At 48.2% G+C, this 22,767-nt stretch overlaps 1 protein-coding gene across 6 annotated transcripts in view; it reads right to left on the bottom strand.

Moving 5' to 3' along the window:
- Window positions 1–7,364: 7,364 nt before the first annotated feature.
- Window positions 7,365–22,767, bottom strand: part of TBC1D1 (TBC1 domain family member 1) — a 226,065-nt gene continuing 210,662 nt past the window's right edge. For all 6 annotated transcript variants that reach the window (XM_043438111.1, XM_043438110.1, XM_043438109.1 and 3 more), the window contains 3 exons: window positions 19,389–19,558; window positions 12,506–12,679; window positions 7,365–9,181 (listed from right to left, as the gene is read on the bottom strand). In XM_043438111.1, coding sequence (XP_043294046.1) covers window positions 8,981–9,181; window positions 12,506–12,679; window positions 19,389–19,558 — 545 coding nt within the window. In that variant the 3' untranslated portion in view covers window positions 7,365–8,980. The remainder of the gene's footprint in view (window positions 9,182–12,505; window positions 12,680–19,388; window positions 19,559–22,767) is intronic.

Raw genomic sequence — 22,767 nt, forward strand, 5'->3', positions numbered from 1 at the left:
CAGGGACTTCTCTCGAGGTCCAGTGGTTAAGACTCCAACTTCTACCGCAAAAGCACGGGTTCCAACCCTGTTTGAGGAATTAAGATCCCTCATACCGAACTATGCAGTCAAAAACAAAAACTGTAGATCCACTGTGCTGTAGATAATGAGATTCTCTCACAGCCATGGATGCTAACTCAAGTGTCTCCCATTTTATACTGCTCCAGTGTGACTCCCCCCTCCACCCACAAGCAAGTGGTTCTCAAATTTGGGCACAGGTCAGAATCCCTTGGAATTCCTCAGATGCTTGCTAAAAAGACCATCGGCTCCACCCTCCTGGGTTTCTGAATTAATAGGTTGGGGTAGATCCGGAGAATTTGCATCTGAAACAAGTTTTCAGATGCTGCCGACACTCTTCTTTGGGAACCACTGCCCTTCATGTTAACTTAGATCCTGGCATTTAAATACACCCTTTGCTCAAATCAGGTCATGGGTCCTGCTTGTCGCCATCCATCAAGGTCCTGTCATTCATCATGTTTGCTGTGTGGCACCTTTGCTTGTGAGAGGCATGCCCCCTTCTACAGGTCCTTGTACAGGTCACTGATGAAAATGTGAACTGGACTGGCTAAGGACAAAATCCAGGTCAGGTTAATTAAACCCCTGCTTCAGGTTCAACCTATTATAATTACAGCGGTAGTTCTCAACCCTGATTAAACTTTAACATCACAGGGGAAGGTTAAAAAACAACCAAAAAAAAACTTTAAAAATCTCTCCCGATGATTCTAATGTTCTCAGCAGCTAGGGCTGAGAATCGCCATCTAGAGGTCTTACAGGTTTAACTTGTTAAATCAACCCGATTGAGCTGTCCTGCCCAAGTAGTTTTATTTAAGCTTTTGTGCGGGATGTTGTCAAAACCTTTGCTGACATCATGTATGTTTTTCTACAGCTGGATCATTGCTCTTTCAAAACCATAAAATTATGTTGGGCTAACATGACATGGTTTTAGGGAATCACACACATTTTAAAGATCAAATTTAAATATGTTTATAGTTGTTGAGGGCTTTTGTCTGGGGCTGATGTCAAGCTCACAGAATTGTATCCATTTAGTTTAAATAATCCCGATGTAAAGATGTGTGTGTTCATGCTGTCGCTCAGTCGTGTCCGACTATTTGCAACCCCATGGGCTGTAGCCAGCCAGGCTCCTCTGTCCATGGGATTTTCCAGGCACGAATACTGGAGTGGGTTGTCATTTCCTCCTACAGGGGCTATTCCAGACCCAGGGATTGAACCCGCATCTCTTGCATCACCTGCATTGGCAGGCGCCAATTCTTTACCACTGCGCCACCTGGGAAGCTCCTAGTGTAATGATACTTAACATTTATTGCCTGCAGACTTTGTCTCAGCCACAGTGCTCAGTGCTCTTTATAAACATCCAATCCTACAAAATAGCTATTGTTATTTCTGTTTTACAAATTTGTGAAAACAAGTTTCCGTTCTCGCTGACTCCAGGGCTCATGCTTTTAAACACTAGCTGTTGCTTCCATTTTTAATTGCCAGACACCATCTTGTTCTTCAAATGTTTTATGATGAAGTTTGCTAAAGATATGAGGAAGCATGAAAGAAATAACTGGAATAAAGGCAGACTAGAGAGAGAGAAAATGAACTGTGGATCAGAACAAAACGTTTGCGCATTTGCTAAAGGCAGGGTCCCCGGTTTGGCTTTGAGTGTTCTGAAAAGTCAAAATAGGAGCACATGATCAACTGCTCGGTCAACACTGAACACAAACATTGCTCAGAAGTACCTGGGAAACCTGGGGCTTCTTAAAGACGACACTGAGGGCTAAAGGAATGTCTGCAAAAACATCCTCATGATCTACGCAGAAAAGAGTGTCCCAGGGCTCAGCGAACCACAGTTCACACCATCCACTTCCTCCCCCATAAAAAAGCGAGCAGAGTTTTGGCTTGCTTTATAATCCTTCAAAAACTTCTTCATTCCCATTTCCTGTGCCCGTCCCACCACTAATCACTCACTCCAAAAGAAGATTTAATAATAACCATGCATGTCTTTGCTCACGTTTTCTCAGTACTCCGGAATGTAATAATAATAGTTGGAGCAGTTAGGATTTCCTTTTAGAGTTTCACAGTTTCTTGACTCACCTTCCCTTTTGGGTTCTCGTACATGAAGTCACACCTGACTTTAAGGAAAGAGATTTCCCCGTGCTTGAAGCCGACGTGGCTGTGCCCACAGGCGGCCTGTCCGGGGTGCAGGCGAGGTCGGCGTCCAGGGAGATAAGGTGCCCATCGCAGGGCCACTGCACCAGCCCATCCCTCCACGCAGCGTGATGCTGTGGAGTCGAGAACAGCAGATTCCCTCGTGTCAGGTGAACCCATCAGTGATGAGACCCATCATTTATCACTTACCCGTATGAGACTATACAGTAATGGGGGTTGTATCTTGAAAGATATCAGTGTTTTCTTGCCATCTGAAAAAGACACGGTGTTAAGAGCGCTGGGGTTTTTGAAAAGAGATCTGTTGACATGAGACTGATGGTTAGGATAGAATCATGCATGATTTGGAAAGTACTCTGTCATCTTCTAACATTAAGCCACCTAACCCCTCTCTAGCTGGTTCCTTATCCTTCAGATCCCACCTTGAGTGCTGGCTCCTCAGCTGAGCCTTCTCTGACAGTCCTCATCGCATGATGAATTTTCGTTTGCTTATTTCAGTCAGTAAACATTCCCTATTCTGCTATCCAGAAGGGCGGCAGGACTTCCCTTGTGGTCTCGGGGCCTGGATCAGGGTTTGGTTCATAGTAGGGGCACCGTAACCACCTGAGAAAAGAGTGAAAACAGCCAAACAGGTGGACATCAGTGACTGTGGAGTCAGGCTCTGAGGGGCACGTGGGACCCAGTCTACATCATGAGAAGAGAGTGGGGCACTTCTGATACTAGGAGTGATCACAAAAACAGAAAGGATGAAGGAGAGGCATCCCGAAGGAAAAACTCACTTTATCATTTCTGATAATCGACATGAATCGCTGATTAGAGCACATGAAGTTTAGGAGGAAAGGTGATTGCCATGCGCCTCAGAGGAAGGAAAATGGATCACGGAATCCTCAGTGGAAAGAACAGGAAGAGCTGAGGTGGGCAGAACATTGCCATACACATCAACCTGCCCCCTCCCTCAACTGCCACGCACACTTCCCTCCACTTCCCTCGGGCGAGGCTCCACCATCTGAACCGATTCCCTTAAGACGGTGCCCCAGGACCACCCTGCAGGGGCTGAGAACCAAAGCCAGAGCGTCAGCTGTTCCTACATGTAGCTGGAAGACATGAGGAATATGATTAGAGGTTTAGGAAGAACCAGTATCCAGAACAGCAGAAAGAAGGCACCCAAATCACAGACCCAAATAACGAATGAGATGAAAACAATAGCAGGAAGACGTGGCCCGGAGAGTGAGGAGCAGCAGGTGAATCTGACGGGGAGAAAGAATGCTGCAGGCCCGTGTCCCTGGGGCCCTGGCAGCTGTCCAGGCTAAGCCAAGGTTCCACACACACGTGAAGCTCCTCTCTGCCCTGCACAACCTACACCCCTCGGGCCCCTGAAGGACAGCAGGAAAGGGGCAGAGAGGGGCAGGGGCGGGGGGCAGGCAGCCACATGGACAAGGAAGACCCCCACGCCAGTGCCCCCTCCACTCCCACCGCCCCACTACTGAGAGCGCTGGGCTCTGAAAGGGAGAGCCCAGGAAAGACTACTGAGATGTGCCATGGAAACGGCTTTGTCAGCAAAGGACATTTGGCGTGTTACTGGCCATCTCTTAACCCAAAACCATGTGAACGTTTACTCAAACGATCTTGGAAATGCTTTTATAACTTGTTCAAAGCTTTCCAAATGAAGAGTTTGAGTACCTTTTAGTCCTTGATTAAAAATATAAAAGTCTAACACATTTTGATTAGCTCACATTAATCTGCCTTGGAGAAAGATGAAAATTTACTAGCCAGGTTTCCACAAAAAGCCCTTGCATAACTGGTGAGCACACGTGAACTAATGAACAGCCTGACTTAATGTGACCAGCAATCCCCTTTCTCCATTTAGAGGTTGGAAGCCATCCTCTTTTCAGCCATGGCAGTGGACTCAAACCAACCATACTAGGCAGAACTTGGAAACTGACATCGGAATTACTGTGTCACAGTCTTAAAGCAATATTTAAAATGAAGTGTTTATTGTTCTCCTTAAAGACACTGGATATCAACTTTTTAATCGTTAGTATTTTTAAATTATTTTGTTTCACCTCATTTAAAACTTCTATCTTATAATTTAGTGAAACTTTAAAATAAATATTCACATAATGATATAAATTCAAACAACTTGCTAATAAGGGTTTACAACCAAAACAGTTGATTATTCACTTTGGAGATATGAAGGCAGTTAATCTATGAAGCCTAAGTACTAAGAACATGCTTTTTCATCTTTTGTTATCAGTTTTAATTAATAACTGCTGTGGCTGCTCCATACCCCAGCTCTTAATAGATCCCTAATCATTCTGATCATTTCTAAAGATGGCAACAAAAAACTTTACCTACTGGGAAGTTTCACTTCTTAAAAACCAAATGCAATTCTGTGATCTTTTTTTTTTTTTTTAACATGGCAATGCAAGGGTTTTAGAAGTCTAAAGTAAAAAAAGAAATGACTGTCAAGAACAAAGGTTGGACCCAATTAATTGAAACCTGTTGCAGTAGCATTTCTCTGCCACACATAGACAGACTGGGGAGTGCCTCTGTTTTTTTTGGGCGGGGGGAGGGTTAATTATTTATTTATTTTTGGCTGCAATGGTTCTTCAATGCGTCTCTAGTTGTGGTTTGAGAATGGCTTCTCTTGTTGCGGTCACAGGCTCCAGGTGCGCGGGCTTCAGTCATTGTGGCATACAGGCTCAGTAGTTGAGGCACACAGGTCCCAGCTGCTCCAAGGCTCATGGGATCCTTCTGGATCAGAGATGGAACACGTGTCTCCTGCATTGGCAGACGGATTCTCAACCACTGGACCATTGGGAAGTCTTCCCCTATGGTTTTAACTCAGGACAAATTAAGGCCCCTGGAGATTCCACATCTCAGGAGAGAACTTGAGTTGGGCTCCTTACTATACAGATCACCCTTCTGGAAAGTGAAGCACACCTTGCCTTGCCTTGAACTTGAATGCCATCAGAAGTGATTTGCAGAACTCACTGGAATTAAAGCTGGGTGATGTGGATTATTAACTAGTTGGTCAGGAGACTGAGGATCCCCCTGACCCTGCAGGTAACCATTAGCTGAAGTTCTCTTCTCCTCAGTTTTTCCCTCTGTAAAATGAGATAGAAAATGATTTTCCAGTATGAAACAGAAGGTTCCCTCCAATCTGAGATATTTTGAGCTATCCCAAACCCTTAAAAAGCAGTTTCCATTTAACACAATGTGGCCGGTAAATTATTTTTACATAGCAAGTTTCTGGATCTTAACCTGTACAATGTTTGGTCATACTTGATAGAGGGAAGTTTCATAGAGGGGCTTCCCCTGTGGCTCAGCAGGTCAAGAATCCGCCTTCCAAGGCAGGAGAGGAAGATTTGATCCCTGGGTGGCGAAGGTCCCCTGGAGGAGGAAACGGCAACTCGGTCCAGTATTCTTGCCTGGAGAATCCTCATGGACAGAGGAGCCTGATGGGCTACAGTCCATGGGGTCTCAAAGAATCAGACAAGACTGAGTCCATGGCACAACAATGCTAGAGGAAAGGAGATGGAAGGCTGGGGTGGTCCGACATGTCAGCTGCGGTTCCTGCAGTTTTCAAGTCTTCAATGTTGTATCATCAGTGACAAAGTCAAAACCAGTCTATGAATCCTAACCCTGTGGATCCCGAATCATATATACTTAGCTGGGGGGCCTCCGTCGAATGACTCACACATGCACACTCATTCGGGCTAGGCAGGTTCCAAAATTAATTGTCCTGGTTTGTATTACATCAGCTTGGTTAAACCAGGTACATTTCCCTGTGTCCCCTTGCCTCACGGTTCTAAATCAGAATTGACTCAAAGACAGGCTTGGGTGATTTTTGGAAGGTAAAGTGAAGCCAGGGCCGCTTTTCTCTGCAGGGCGTCGGTCACCTACGGTGACGGACAGGCCCGAGGCGTCGGTGGGTCCGTTTGTCCTCGTTCTCCTCCTCTGGCTCCACCTCCGGCTCTTCTTCCATGTTGACCTTGAGCAGTTCCCGAGGCTGGCTCCGCTCCCACTACCAGACGCTGGCTGCAGACGCGGAGGTGGTCACTACGCGGAGGCCACAGCGGCTCCCGGAGCCCCGCGACCCCGCCCAGGCCTATGTCCGCACCTACACGCGTTCTGCCTCCCAGAAGGGCCACCACGGGGTTCTCACGACCTGCGCACCTCCTTCTGCACCTTCCCCTCTGCAGCTTCTCACACAGTAGCATTTTCTCTTATTCTGGTAGCAACTCCTGCATCCTACAGCCCTCAGAGCGATCTTTTCCCCCCCAATTCACCACCCAAAGCAAACACAGATCCCTAATGGACACTGCTGTTCTATCTCCGTGTAACTCCTCACAGGGCCCCCAGCTGAGTGCTGTGCATTGAATCTACGTGTTTTGTGTTACAGGATGCTTCCTGGCGATTCAAGGTCTTCCATCTGAGAGGGTATAAATTTTATCAACAGACAGACAACCTACAAGTGCACACGTGTGTGTGCATATAGTTGTGTGTGGGGGAAAAACCCAACAGGAAACTTTCTTAGTTTAAAAACTCGCCTCTGTGAATCCTCAGGCAATGTTGTGAACGATGACTTTATCCGTCCCCAGCTAAGACACGGGCTGACTGTCCAACCTGCAAACACAGGCCCGTGCCCACTGTCCTCCCCACCCAGCGCCATCTCATAACAGCACTGGCTGTTACCATTGGCACGTACCACGGATGCGTCTGGTCTGAGCAGCCCTACTAAGCAGGCAGAGGGGAGATGTCACACTTGGGGAGCCACACTTGAAAGACAAAACGCCAGGCCCTCAGAGAACTCACTGCTGGCCCGGGAACAGCCACACTCTGACCCACAGGCGTTCACACACGTGCTAAGTCACTTCATTCATGGCCAAGTCTTTGCAACCCTGTGCACCATAGCCCGCTATGCTCCTCTGTCCCTGGGATTTTCCAAGCAAGAATCCTGGAGTGGGTTGCCATGCCCTCCTCCAGGGGATCTTCCTGACCCAGGGATTGAACCCACACCTCTTATGTCTCCTGCACTGGTAGGCAGTTTCTTCACCACTAGTGCCACTGGGGGTGGTCCTTCAGCTTTTTGCTAAAAAGCAAAAACCCAACATGTTTTTCAAAAAAAAAAAAAAAAAAAGGCAGCATAGAAGTACGAGTATGAATTATTTGTTTTATTGCTTTGTATCTTATTTAATGCAGAGTCGATGTTTTTGAGTAATGGTAATAAGATGTCCAAAATTCAACATTATTAAACATTCAGACAGTAAAGTATGTGGGAAGAAGACCTCACATGTTAACTCCGCTAAATTACAGCTGGTGGAACAATTCATAATAAAGGCTATAGGCTTGTCATCGTGGTTTATGACACGCGCAATGGTAGAGAGCCCCTGGGGTCAACCAACTGTGTAGGCACCAGGCACGCGTGCCTCCCTTGGAAACATCTGGAAAGATCCAGAAAGACTCCAGGTATAAAAACCCTTCCTTTCACCTCAGGCTTGAAAGACACACCCGCCACAGAGGGTGTCAAAGAACTCCTGTGGGACAGAAGTGGTTGTGATGATAAAGACTAGAAAACGGTTCTGCTGTTGAGACGTGAACTTGCCTACACGTCCCCTCTCTAGTCCACCGCCCGCTCTAGCGTGTCATGAGGAAGGGCCTCGGGGGGCGACCAGAGGACATCAGGCAGCGGCCTTTTGACGGCTGAAGGCACTGGTTCTCCTCGTCCTGAGGGAGTGGGTCACTGGGCTGTGAGTTACACTCAAATCGCACGTCCTACCGTGAAAACCTGCTCTCAGCCACTGCACGTTTGACGCAATTTCAGGCTGAAAGTCTGAAGACTTTAAAACCCCAGAATGTCTGGGGCCCTTGAAAGTCCTGACACGCTGGGCAACTCCAGCAAGGAATCCGATTCCCAAGGGGTGGAGGCTCGAAGGGACATAAGGCTGCTCACATCACATGATGGCACAACATAAATACATGCCTCTATAGTGTGGATACGCGACACCACAGCGAAACAATAAACACTCCAAAATCTACAGCTGTCAGTCACACGCTAGCCAGACCTGGTACAGTCTAAAAACGTGATTTTCCCATAAAAACATGTGTCTACAGTGAATGTGATCAATACTTAAGGGCTAAGCAAAAACATATGAAAACTATTCTTCAAAGACAAACTTCATTAAATATCAAGCATGGTGACCAAATTTAAGATATCAAATTTAAATAGATCACTTTTGATTTTTCCCAGGGGTAATCTGGGGCTTCCCCAACAAGAATGGTCACGGGCCAACTGCACCCCGCTGGTGATGCTGAGGGTGTAAGTCATGCAAACCCTCTTGGAAGAACAATGGACACATCTTTGCCAGAGGAAGCATACCTCCAGCCTCATCAGCTTGCGAAATACCAGAGAACTAACAAATGCCCTTTACAGACACAGTGATGCTGAAAAAGAAAGCAACAAAGAAACATAAAGGTGCATTTATTCGCATCCATGCCATCTAATCTACTGAATACAGTAATCAGGACTGGAAAAGGGAAGAATTAAACCTAAATAAAAACAAAAACACTGGGACGTCCGTCCCCTGCACTGGGAGTCAGTTCAGAAGAATCTGTGTGCTGGCACGCCAGTCTCCTCCCTGAGAAGCACGCTTCGTTCTCCGTTCTCCTCCGGCATGTTCGTCTCTCTCAGTTAAGGCCTGGACAGTGTCAGGGCGGTGGCCACACCTGTTCTGGAGCTGTGGGCTGGCAGGAGCTGGGCCCCAGGCCATCAGTCAACCGAGGGCTCGGGCAGTGTGGGGTCAGACTCCCGGCTGCTCAGTTCCGCCATCTGCCTCTGGAGCTGCTCCACCGTCTGCAGCAGCGCTGACCTCTCCAGCTCCAAGGCCAAGGTCGCCTGTTTCAGCTTGCTCTCGTTAGTCAGGAGCTTCTCAACGGTGGCTTCCAGGCTCTGGATCCTTCCATTGGCGACCTGGAGAATAAAAGAAGACATGTGAATGTAACTGCCTGGGAGACGGTGGGAGATCCACTGTGCGCTCCGCCGTCCAGCCTTGGGGGTCACTCTGGAGCCTAACTCTGGCAGAGACACACCTCTCCGCACTTATTATCACATCTGGCACAAAAGACTCCATTTCCCAGGCTCCCTCAAGGGTGGGCCGGGCCATCCGGAGACCCTCCGACATCTTTTTCCTCTGTGTGGCTACTCTGGACGCCACATGTGGAGATGGTGGCTTCCCAGTGCGGAGGGAGCCTGGTCCCCGAGTTGCCTCTAGAGACGGCTGAGAAATGGTCCAAGACCGCGTGATGGACACAAGGTGCTGAGTGCACAGGGCTGAGCCCTGGGATCCAGAGCGCTGTTACCGCAGCACCGTCTGCTGCTCTGACAAACACACGCAGCTACAGGCACAAGCTGGTTTTAGGCGGACCACCAAGATGGTTTCTACGCGAAGGCCCGCGCAAGAACCGCTCTCTAACCTGACAGCTGTTTTGTTTTCCCTCCAGCACCAAGAACCGGCATTTCCCCCAGGACGTGTGGAGCGCTCAGGGGACCGAGCTCTGCTAAGAGGGTCGCGTGTGTGGCCTCACTGACCAGACACCAGTACTGCCCCCACTGCCCCAGTCTGGATCCTCAACACTTAGGCAGTGTCTGGCAGCCCTTCCAGGAGCTGCTCTCTAGCAACGGACCCTTCTCCTCTTCCGAGTCCTCTCGGACAGGCTTCCCAGGCAACCACAGAATTGGCTCCAGCTGTCCGCTGCATCCCCGGGTGTTCAGGCCCAGAGTCTGCAAGGCACTGCTCTGGCTCATTCATCCGCCCAGCCCTCTTTGTGTCCCCATAGACTAAATGGTGTTTTTTCCCCTCATTTTCAAAATAAGGGCAACAGTTTTTTGAGCAAGGTAACACCGGTGCCAGACAGACAATTTATGACTCAAAGTTGAGCTCTGGCTGCGACACTGGAACACTCAAAACAGAAAGAAGAAAGGCCTGAGACCCTAGGTCTGTCAGTGACCAGGCAGGGGGTAGTCAGACTCAGTGGGTAAGTCTGAGCAGCCCTCTCAGACCCCCACACTCCTGCCGCGGCCAAGGCCTACAGCTGGTCCCACCTTATCTCCTCCAGGGACCACTCCTTCCGAGGCCATGGCACTCCCAGGGGCACCGGCCAGCTTGGCAGTGAGCCGGTCTGCATGCTCATTGACTGTTGGGCATGAAAGTCAGGTCTCCTGCTCAATCAGACCGAAGCGCTCTCACCCTCCCATAAGCACCCAGCTCACAGACACCAGTGACTCAATGATTATTATGAAAAACGCACACGCCTTATATGGTAGTATCAGACGTGTCTATGCAATTGTCTCATGCGTGCTGCCGGACAAAAGAGGTTAGACAGTTCAGTCTCCAGCTGCCAGAGGACAATCTTCAGTGTTCAACAAGAAAATACATGGGGCTTTGGTATGTCCAACTGTATGAATGGAACAGAGTCAAGACACAGGTCAATTCTGATAGTTTGGAGAAAAAACCAAAGATTTATGTTGGAAAATTAAGTACCGTACTGAACACCTATCCCTGGGCTCTGAAAATTGTTTTAAAAAAGAATAAGAAAAAAGGGAAGAGAGCCTCATAACTTATGTGGTCTGGCTGAAAGATAGTAATTCCATGTGACTCAGAGGGTAAAGAGAAGACTACACTCAGGCCCCCCCAAACTGACATGCCGTAATCCCTAGCACAACTCTCTGAACATCTGTTGTTACCAATTACTGCCTGATGCCTTTCTGGAGGGCTGTAGAGGTTGGAGCAGCTTTTCACAACTCCTTTCCTCACAAGAGGGGTACAGGATCACAGAAGCAGCACCAAATTACCTCCCCTTTTCACCACAAACCCACGTGGGTATCAGCCTAGTAAAATCAACCTTCTATTGGAGTGCTATTTTAACAAGACAAATGCTTCTAACGGAGATCTGAGCTTTCCACTCTGCTGTAGTTCAGGGACCGACTGTTTGTCTGCAAGGATTTAAAATTCCTACCTACACTGCAGATCCTTACATGCAAGACAAGGTTCTTTGTCCCCTGGCACCTCCCCTTCAGATTACAGCTGAGATCCCCCTGGAGAAATCATACCCAGACATGGTCATTTTCAGAGTTAGGATATCTCCATCTTAGGGGAACATGCAGCTGACTTTGAGAATGCGGCCGGGAGTCAGGACTGAGTAGGCAAAGCCTTTTCTTTATTCCTCTACAGTAACTATCTACTGGGTTATACTGGTGTAAAATCCCTGCTGGGAAGAGGACATTTTAGACAATGGTTGACTGATTAAGCTCCCAAATTCTGGCCTTTCTCCCAACACTGCCAAGTTTGCATCTGCAAAGCAGCAACTTTTCAGGCAGAAAAATAAGAGGCTTAGATCAGGATGGAAAGCTTATTCTAAGGATAGCCTAGAACACCACAGAATATATATTTTGAAAATAATACAAATTTTTCTCCACAGCAGCTCAAAAGTAATTTTTAAACCCCACCCCCGCCAACATACACATTTCTGTAACAATAGCTGCACCCCTGATCATGACACTTAACAAGCAGACGGTCCGGTTACTCTGCTCCATCCGGTCGGTGGAGGCGGCGTGGGGTGCAGAGAGGTAACTTTCTGTCCTCGTCACACAAACGAGGCGATCGGAGCAGGCGGGTGACGGTGGGTGACACTGACGCTGGCACGACCTGGGGCTCCGCTCTGAACCTCCGCGCTCACTCCCTTGGGCCCTCCGGCACCCGCGATGCGGGTATATCCCCACCCACATTTACGCAGGCCAAGATGGAAACTTCCAGGGGGGAGAACTGCGCCCTTCGTGAGCCTAACCTTTGTATTTGCTCCAAGGACTCACAGTTACGATCACAGCTCTGGTTTATTCTGTTACTCCTCACTGGATGTCACTCTGAGGACCTAGCTGGTTGTGCTCCTGAAAGCTCCTGCCTTTGATTCTCCCATCATTACTCAAAGCACAATGGCTGGCGTTTGGTTAATAGTACCAGAGAGCACCGTGGACCCAAGCTCAGTTCTTGGCACATCTCCTGAAAGGGTAAGTGCAGAAACAGTCTCTCAGAAAGTTCCAGGACAGTCCGACCTTAGCAAAGGATAATCTGCCTGCTCCCTAACAAACAGGAACCGCTCTCCTGGGCTACCTTTGATCCCAACTACAAACAGCAGAAAGGGCCTACAGCGGTGGGAAACTCGGCCTGCGGGGCCTCTGGCGAGTTAATGAACCACCACACGCTCAGGTGCAGGTGGCGGCCTTGGAGATGCGCCCTACCTGCAGCTGCTCAAGGAGGTCAAGGTTCTGCTTGCGTAAGCTGCTGTTGGCCTTCTCGAGTTTGTCCATTCTTTGGTTCTCACTGAGCGGAGAAGGATCAATCAGCTCTTCCTGCAGCACGTGGTACTCAACTTCATAAGCCTGTAACTGCTTCGAGATGTCCGTCTCAAACACCTGTTTCACAGAAAGGTCATCAGGCGTTGGAAATGAGAAAAATCACACACTCACACTCACTCTCTCTCACACACACACGTGGCCATGTCGGTGGGTATCCACTGAGCACCTACTCTGCACCTAGTGCTATTTAGTGATGAACACAGAAAACTCTCTGAATGGAGAAGAGAATAATTTCCCTTGGGAAGAGAGAATTTAAGAAGCATTTGGAAATAAACTGAGAGAAACAATAAGTACAGGGCTTCCGTGGTGGCTCAGTGGTAAACAATCCATCTGCCAAAGGAGACGGGTTTGATCCCTCAGTCAGAAAGATCCCCTGGAGAAGGAAATGGCCACCCAGTTCAATATTCTTGCCTGAAAAATCCCATGGACAGAGGAGCCTGGTAGGCTACAGCCCATGGGGCCACAAAGAGTAAGACAAGACTTAGTAACTCAACAACAACTGTCAGTGTAGGTCTCTGATGCCATTTTTCAACGCCAAAACCTTATTTTTCAAAAAGCTTAAAAGAGTTTCTTTTTAATTCTTATTTCAGTACTCAGATCTCTTTTCTCTGAAGATTCTATTAGATACATCAACTATGGGTCAACAACAGAATAAAACAAAAGAATCACAGCCCTGCTTGCCCAGTCACCAGGTCAAAGTTTAATTATAGTTCAGCTGGGTTTTCAGAGTTACAAGAACAGCTAAGTAATGGAACTGTTTACTGAAAAACCCTTCTCTGCACATAAGAGATGAAGAAATGAGCCAAAACTCAAATGTCACCCACATAGATGAGTGAATATGAAACAATGCCTGAGTTGCCTTTCTTCTCATAATAGTAACAGCCGTGAAAAAAAATCACCCGTGTGAAAAACAACCCCAGAGTGCATGAGTGAGTGAGCTATTCATGTTTGTACTTTCTCTCGGCGAGTGAGCTGGACCGAGGCAGGGCCGGAGACGGGAGGCGCCCCAAGGCAGAGGCCGCTGCTGCCCCAGGCGTGAAACCCCGGCCTGCCTCTGAGAATTCAGTCACCGCGCAAGAAAAGCCAGCACCATCAGCACACACGTTTAGAGAATCAAATTAGTATTTTCAAGAGCAGAAACTGCCTCCTCACAGCATTTCCTTAAGAAGGAAACTCCAACACAGTTAAAATCAATGAAAAACTCATTTCCCTCGATGGTATCCTCTTAGCATTTAAACATGAATGAGCCCTATCTTTCCTGAAATCAATTTTAAAAATCCATGTTTACTTTTTCACCATTCCCAGAAATTTTCTTTTCCTTCAGATGAACTTTTCAGCTTCCTGGCTTTCCATTTAATTCAGTGGCTAACACTAATTAGGCACAAAAGTCACTCCAGGCCAAAACACAATTCTATTTGTGACATGTGTGTGTGTGCATGTGTGTAGTTGACTGTATTGATCTGATTCTCTCCTGTCCATCAGAGTGACCCTGAGCTCAACAGGGATTATCATCTCTATTCCACAGTCAAGAAAACTGACCCAGGAGCTTTCAGTCAGCCCTCCAATGGGAGCTTGGCTGGCAACTCCCTGAATGACTGTGAACAAGTTACCTGACCTTACCTGGTCTCAGTTCCTGGCCTCCCCCATGGGGGTGATAACCCCTACCTCCCAGCATCTGTGGCGATCATGCGACACACACCTGGCCAGCTGAGCTAAGGGATCTGCTTCCCACACTTGTCACAAAACCCCTCACACCCAGGCTTGTGCTGCAGTGAATGAGAGGCTGCCGCACCATGGAGCCTCTGACTAGCTCAGCACAAAGGCTGCGCACACTCAAGCCAAGACATTTGTGTGCAATCACAAATAAAGTTCGGGATAAATGGCGCACACACACACATCTCTTCTTTCACCGAGGTTTTGAAGTGAGCTCCTAACCTGGAACACCCAGGGATGAAGCCTGGGACCTTTGATGCAGAGGGGCTGAGGCTAAGGGCTCACAGCTATGCACAGAGCGGAGTGCTTTCGCAGGCCCCCATTAATCCCAAGGAAGCATCCCAGGTCACAGGCATCTCTGCTTAATTGCATCACCACTTCCTGGTGCCAACGCACACACAGCCTCGCAGTCATGCCCAGAAATGTAACCCCGACTGCGGCAGCATGCAGCCGGCAGTGACAGTGCCCTGGTCCTCCCAGGACGTTTTCTCACATTGCTGTATATTCTTCAAAACCGTTAACTATAAATGGCTTCATGGTATTCTATCAAGTTGATGCATCAATAATCACGTTAATCCAGTCATCGAATGTTGGCTATCTAGTTACTTGCAAGTTTCTGTTATAAATGACAACTCTAAACACTTTTGTATGTACTGCTTTTCCCATATTTTGGCTTATTTCCTAAGCATACATTCCAAGAAATGGGATTACTGAATCAAAGGATACGAATATTTTACTGGCTCATGATACATGCTGCCAAATTGCTTCCCGAATGGGAATAATCAACATACAACGCCACTAGCAACATAAGAATGTGCCAGACACAGTACACCCTTGGCATTGGGTACTGGCATTAAAATGTTCCATTCTGTTAATCTAGGAAGGTAAAGAATTATACGTCACTTACATTTAAATTATGCACAGAGCCACATACTTCCCCAGCTATTACTAGTCTGCTATACGAGTCTCCTTCAGTGAATAATTCCTTTACATTCCTGGCGCATCTGCTATTGGAGACTCAGGGTCTTTTCCTCTCTGCTGTCTGTGGACACTACAATGAAGCCATCAACCCTGATGGCAACAGAACCAGTCACATACTTTCCACCCTCCCCACCCCCACACCCTTCCCCCGAGCCGGGGTGGCGGGGGGTGCGGTCTCGTGGAGCATCTGCCCAGGTATCAAAATAAAGGGGTTCAGTGTCTGCAGGGAATTTAAAAATAGTAATAAACACAACTGAAAGTTGGTCTGCTTCTTATTATCACCACAATGCAAGCAATTCTCAACAATGCCAGGGGTAAAGGACCCCTCCCCGCCATACTCCTACCCTCTTGGTATGGCAGCGATGGGCCTTTTAACAAACTTTCAACAGCCACAACCTGCCCTAGCCACGAGGACGCCTCCCAAGGCAGAAGGGGCAGCCTCACCACTGTGATTCTGAAGAGCATCTTTTGAACAAGGGAGCACTGGTGAGCTGCCGGTTTCTCCCCTACCAGCTCAAGCAGAACTGAGACCTGTCTGGCGTGTTTACGATGGAGTCACCCACTGCAGCCTTTCCAAGGTGTGTGTGGCTCCCCCGGGGGTCTTGCTGAAAGGCAGATTCTGACTCAGCAGGTCTGGGGGGGGGCCTGGATTCTGCGTAAGTTCTCTGCGGTAGGACAATGGTACTGGTCAGGAGCGCCCTTGAGGCAGGGCCTGCGGGATGCTGAATGTGGGCTCTGTGCTCCGTCCTGCCAACCCCCGGCCTGCAGTCTTCCCTGCACTGACCTGAGGCTGCAGGGCACGCGCTGTGATGAGACAGCCCTGACCTCCCTCCCCTTCCTTCCTGTGTGCTCCCAGGGCGTCCCCCGTCCTGAGAGAGGGTTGCTTAGGCTCACACTCAACTGACAACTGAGTCACACTGAGCAGCTGCCCCAGAGCCCCAGAGCCCCTTGCCCCCGTGCCCTGGACCCCGTCAGCTCCAGGCCGGCCTCTCAGCGGCGGCTCTGAGCCTGTCTGTGTTGAGCGGGAGCTGCAGGGCATCCTTGGTGACTCTGTCCACCCTGGATGCAGACTGTGTCCCAGAGGCTCAAGTTGAGGTTTCCACAGAGAAGGCATTTAGTGAAACGCAGCTTGTCTGTCACAGGGGTGCACCCGGCTCCATCCTTTCACACACAGGACAATTAACTCAGCCACGTGCAAGGAACACAGTATCATTTCCACCCTGCAGGCTCTCCAAAGTTGTGCCTCTAAGCTGAACTTGAGACGAGAGCGCCCTCTGCAGGAAGGGGAGGGGGAGCCCACAGCGGCCCAGTTCCAGGTGGACCGCGGCGGGGGGCAGGGCCGAGAGCCGCCTGGTACCGTGAGTCTGGTTTCCCAGCGAGACCTGCGGCAGGCCGAAAGCCTGGACCTCAGAAGCAGATGCTGTGTCCCCACATGCCACGTCCAATCCCCCACCTCCCCCCAGGAAAGCTGAAGCCGTGCCTAGAACGCCTCTCGCCCCCGTGCCTTTGCATGTGCTGTAACTGGGGGACAGTTGGCTGCAGCCCGTGCACCGGGGCTGTCCCACCTCATGCTTTGCAAACAAAGCTTTATTGCAACATAGTCACTTCACTCCACACACACACTGGCTCTGGCCACTCTCTGGCTCCAGAGACTGAGCTGACCTCAGGTGACCTTGTGGCCCACACAGCCTGAAACACCTTCTCCCGGGCCCCGTGCAGAAAAGGCCTGGCTGAACCCAAGTCCCTCAGCTCCCTGCCAGCCCCGCTCACTGCTCACTCCCCGCACAGCCTGCTCCTGCAGCCCTTGCACATGCACTCCCGGCGCTCCCACCACACTTGCAATCACTGTGTTATGCACTCCTTTGCTGCACAGGATGGGCCCTGGTGTCCCAGAGTCTATTACACTCTTGGCTCTGCCACCCCGTACAGGGGGCCAGGCATTTACTCCCTCTGTGCCCAGTGTCCCAGCAATAAAAATGAAGATTATGAAGCCATACACTGAGACCCAGAGTTGTTAGGGAGCCGATGGAATAAAAGATTATCATATTCAAAACATGTACCTAAAACAACTCAGGTACACACACACACAACTGTCCTGTCTCCACGCTGTGGCCATTTCTATTCTTCCAACATTTAAAGAACATCCTTACAGACTTCCCTGGTGGCTCAGACGGGAAAAGCGTCTGCTGCAATGCGGGAGACCTGGGTTCGATCCCTGGGGAAGATCTTCTGGAGAAGGAAAAGGTAACCCACTCCAGTACTCTTGCTTGGAAAATCCCATGGATGGAGAAGCCTGGTAGGCTACAGTCCGTGGGGTCGCAAAGAGTCAGACACAACTGAGCGACTTCACTTCTAACATCTTCCTCACATCCTAGTGAGTATCCTTTACAGGAGAGGGGAAGAAAATGGGATTTTTTTTTTTCCCCCTGGGGCTCAATATCCAGAAGGTAATAACATCAGTGAGGCTGCCCACTTTTGAGCCCAGGCAGCAGGTCAAGGCGGTCACTGGCACAGACTTGGGTTTAGGGAACCAAGGCTCTCGCGTTCGCCCCAGCAGCCAAACACAGAAGGATGTGCAATGAACGCTCTGAAAGAGAGTGAATGCTCGGCAAAGTCAGAAAGGAAAGCATCACAGGGTGGAGGATTCCGTCTTAATGGACAATACAGGAAAACTCTGATTAAAGGATACCTGGAGGCACTTGGTGGAGCTGAGTAGTTGCTAAAGCATTTGCCATGAGAGAGCCTCAGTCTGAAACAACACCTTTCCACTTCTTGGCCGTGTGACTGTGGGCCAGCTAATTAACCACTCTGAACCCTAGGTTTCTCATGAGTTAATTAAAACCAGCTGTCTTCTCAGGAGGTCATAACTGAATAAGATCAGGTGTGTATATGCAGAGTTGCTCAGAACCTGGCAAAAAGCAGGGCGTCGGTAAGTCACTGATTCACACTGAGAGGAAGGCACCAGGGAAGTAAAAGCCTCTCTTGAGAGGAAAGCGCAGCGTTGAAAAGCACTGCTTCTTCACATAAGTAAATGAAACATGCACAGACCCAAAGTGGCACCCGGGCAAAACCCTCTCTCTCCTTCAGGCCAGACGTGCCCCTTTTCTGGGCTCAGCACCGAAGGAGGAGCAGCAAATGGAGCTACAAACCGCTGCCTGTGTGCGTGCAGCCCACCACTCTCCGATGAGCAGGAGTTCTCAGACTTTTTAAAAACGTATTTATTTCACTATTTGTTTTAACCTAATTGCTGTAAGTGTTGGGCTTATGAGAGGCCCGGCCGCCGAGTCTGTGGTGGCCCAGCGCAGAGATCCCTTCCGCAGCACTCAGCCATCTGGCCTCGGGACACTTCCAAGGGTGACCTCACCCACTCCAAGGCAGCTCAGTCCCGCACGGTCAGCAGTCATTACTGGAAGAGTCTTCCTGACACAGAGTCAAAATCTGCTCCCTCTCCTACCCCAGACCAGTTAACAACTGGTCGAGCTGCAGTTCCCAAGTCACTTCACTCTCAACCTCTTAACATTTCAGAGAGTGACACATGCATACACGCAGTTCCACTGCACACAGAAACCAGAGGTATGGGACCACAGATGTGGGACTGAATACTATTCACAAACACACACACCATGAGACAAACTTATAGAATACACACTCTTTATCACAACTTCACAGCAAGATATTTTAGAAGATTCCAATTAATGCCATTCAGCACGAAAATCAAAGCACTCCTTCTACAAAAGCCTACAAGGAATAAAAAGCTATGAATTTTGGAAGAACACATGATGAGGGGTGAAGCCTCTTAACTCTAAGAAATTACAGTTGTAATTCTTACAGACGGTAAGAAGTTGTGCTGGCTATCACACTCATGGCACATGCACACTCAGACACACACTTAGTCATGGAACAAGGCCTTGAGATGTGCCTCCTACAAGCTGCTCAGGACTTGGTAGGTCCTGAGTGGTAGGAAACAGAGGGAGGGAGGGAGAGAAAAAAGAGAAAAGAAAGGAAGGAAGAAACTCAGCTTCTGCACATCCAGGATTACCGGAGCTTCTGGAAGGTCCAGACTGAACCATACCTGACTGATCGTCTTCTCCATCTGCACCAAGCCCAGGTTGGGTAGTGTGCTTTTTATAAAGTCAACTATGGTTTCTAGGTTTTCATGCTGCAGAATCAAGGGCTTATGGCTTCCCAGCAGACTTAGAGCCACTTTAAATATGACCTCTGATCCCTGAAGAAAGATCATATCTGGGAAAACACAGAAAAGCCAGAAGTTAATACGGACCCAGCTGCTGATAAAACAACACACTGTCCCTTTCACCCATACTGAAAGGCAGGACAGTGGGAAACACAATCCTAAATTATAAGATCCCGATATTTCAGATAGGGTTCTCAAGATAATACTAAGAAAACAATGTATGCAAACATACTGCTAACATTTTGTCACAGGTTCCGATCTTTTTTTCACTCCAAAAATACACTAAATTCAAACATACTTCAAAAGTTGAACTGTGAAAAAGAAAACTTTTAATTAGTCTCTCTTTCCAGAAATTCTCTGGATTTCAAAGGTGTTATTACTAAAACACATGTTTTCATGGGTAAAACAAAGATTTGTATAAATACTCTACCCTAATTTCTGACGCTGCAAGTGAAAAAAAATGTCCATTTTCTCTGCTTTGAAATAAGGAGTTTAGTGATGTAAAGATCTCTAAAAACTGTAAAAAGCCTACACCATTGCAAAAGTACATTATTAAATACAAGTATACTGCTTGTTTAACTTATATGCAGAATACATCATGTGAAATGCCGGGCTGGATGAAGCACAAGCTGGAATCAAGATTGCTGGGAAAAACATCAATAACCTCAGATATGCAGATGACACCACCCTTATGGCAGAAAGCGAAGAACTAAAGAGCCTCTTGATGAAAGTGAAAGAGGAGAGTGAAAAAGTTGGCTTAAAACTCAACATTCAGAAAACTAAGATCATGGCATCTGGTCCCATCACTTCATGGCAAATAGATGGGGAAACAATGGAAACAGAGAGAGACTTTTATTTTGGGGGGCTCCAAAATCACTGCAGATAGTGGCTGCAGCCACAAAATTAAAAGACGCTTGCTCCTTGGAAGAAAAGCTATGACTAACCTAGAGGGCATATTAAAAAGCAGAGACATTACTTTACCAGCAAAGGTCCGTCTAGTCACAACTATGGCTTTTCCAGTAGTCATGTATGGATGTGAGAGCTGGACTATAAAGAAAGCTGAGCACCAAAGAATTGATGCTTTTGAACTGTGGTGTTGGAGAAGACATTTGAGAGTCCCTTGGACTGCAAGGAGATCCAACCAGTCCATCCTAAAGGACATTAATCCTGGGTGTTCATTGGAAGGACTGATGTTGAAGCTGAAGCTCCAATACTTTGGCCACCTGATGTGACGAGCTGACTCCTTGGGAAAGACCCTGATGCTGGGAAAGATTGAAGGCGGGAGGAAAAGGGCACGACAGAGGATGAGATGGTTGGATGGCATCACCGACGCAATGGACATGAGTTTGAGTAAGCTCCGGGAGTTGGTGATGGACAGGGAGGCCTGACGTGCTGCAGTCCATGGGGCTGCAAAGAGTTGGACACAACTGAGCAACTGAACTGAACTGAATGAAATAAAAATTTTTTTTCACTCTGAAGAATTCAAAGAACTTTATCAGAGTTATTTTCTAGTTCTTACCATTTTTTTCCTTGGAATGGCTGGCAAATGCTAACAACTCCCACATCGACTATGCACAGAGGGGAGGCAAACGGCCCTCAGTCAGCCCATCTTCACTCTCCCTTCCCCAGAGATGAAGCCATTCAAAAAGAGACTCCAATGCCCTGGGGCTCAAGTATAGAACTAGTAGTAACTCAGTGTTGGGTGACTAAGTTTGGGAAAGTGACCTAACAACTGGAATAATAATGTAAGAAGAATTTTAAAAGACAACAGCATAAATCTAATTAGAGGTAACTGTCAGTATTTCTTTTTTTTTTAGGGTGGGGGGAGCAGGCGAATGGAAGACACAAGGCAGCTATAAATGCCATCAGGTGAAGGAGGACAGAAGCAGGGGAGAGAGACTGCCCCAAGGAAAGGTGGCGGCAGAGCCTGACCTTGAAGAACGCATAGAAACTCCCCCCAGGTAAGAAATCAGGGAGTGACACTCTCAGCAGAAGGAAAAGAAGGTGGAAATGCAGAGAGGGGTGAGAGCACACAGCACATGCAGGAGCCTGAAGAGCAGGTAAGGTGGGTGGGAGTACCTTCTTCTCCCTCCAGAAAGTTTAAAAATTAAGTAACTTTTAATTCATAGTACAGAAAATGTTACCTATAAACCCATTGCCCCAACCCAGCTATTGTCATTTCTGCCCATCTCCCAATCCTTATACACTTACACACTGGAATTAAAAAGAAAAAAAACAAAACACAATAATCTCCTTGGAAAAGTGAGCTGATTTTCTGCATTTGAACATCCCTGCACAAGGAAGTGAGATGCAAAGGCTTCCAGCAGCGCAGCAGGAGCCCCGCTCACAACCTCATGGCCAACTCTCCTTTTTTGAGCCACCAACAAGACAGGCAAAGGGGTTCAGCTGGCAGGAGAGGGAACCTAAAATTCGGCTGACTCCACCACTTCGCAAACTGCTTGCTGAGAACACTGCAAATAACTACTTTGCTTTGAAGACACTTCAGCAGCCCTGTTATCATGTTAACCTGTATGGGCACTCTATTTGAAACTCCCCACGAAACAGAAGCTCAGTTTTCCTGTGGAGGAAAATGATCAACTCCAGGCACACAGCCAGTTAGGTGAACTTACTTTGCATCTCTTTTTCACCCACCTTCGTCTTTGTCTAGGGCGATCCCTCTCCTGCACTTTCTCAGGGAGGCTGCAGTCCTTCCGCTGTGACCCCCGCCCCCCGACATCCCTACCAGGAAGGGGTAGGAGGGAGATGAAAGAGGATAACAGCCTTGCCGCAGAACAACCGCATAGATTCTGTGAACCGCACAGACTCACTTCTTCACCACGGTATCATGTTACCCTGAAGAGCTGTTTTCCCAGGCCATCCAAACGACCTTGTTTTCCAGTCTCTTTTAGTCCTGAAGCCTCTCAGAATCCTTCCCTACATTACAGGTGGCTTTTGTGTTTTTGCCAAACTTTCGGTTTTTATATTCCACCTCCTCGCTCATCTAACTTGGCAGAATGCCCTACAGAAAACATCTGGAGCCTAATAACAGCACAGCTGTCACCACCAGCAGGAGCAAGAATGGTCCTATTTTTCAGACTTTTCCCCCAAAGGTAGATGTTAGAAGATGAAAAGAACAAGCATCTCTCCCAGGAGGGCCCCTCTGCACCCAAAGAGGAAAAATACAGGAGGGGGCGGTTTCACATTATGTGACATCCAGACAGAAGGACTGACGCCCAGAAGAGTGTGATGAGCTACCACG

This window comes from Cervus canadensis, chromosome 19, assembly GCF_019320065.1.
Source record: "Cervus canadensis isolate Bull #8, Minnesota chromosome 19, ASM1932006v1, whole genome shotgun sequence".
NCBI classification, from domain to species: Eukaryota; Metazoa; Chordata; class Mammalia; order Artiodactyla; family Cervidae; genus Cervus; species Cervus canadensis.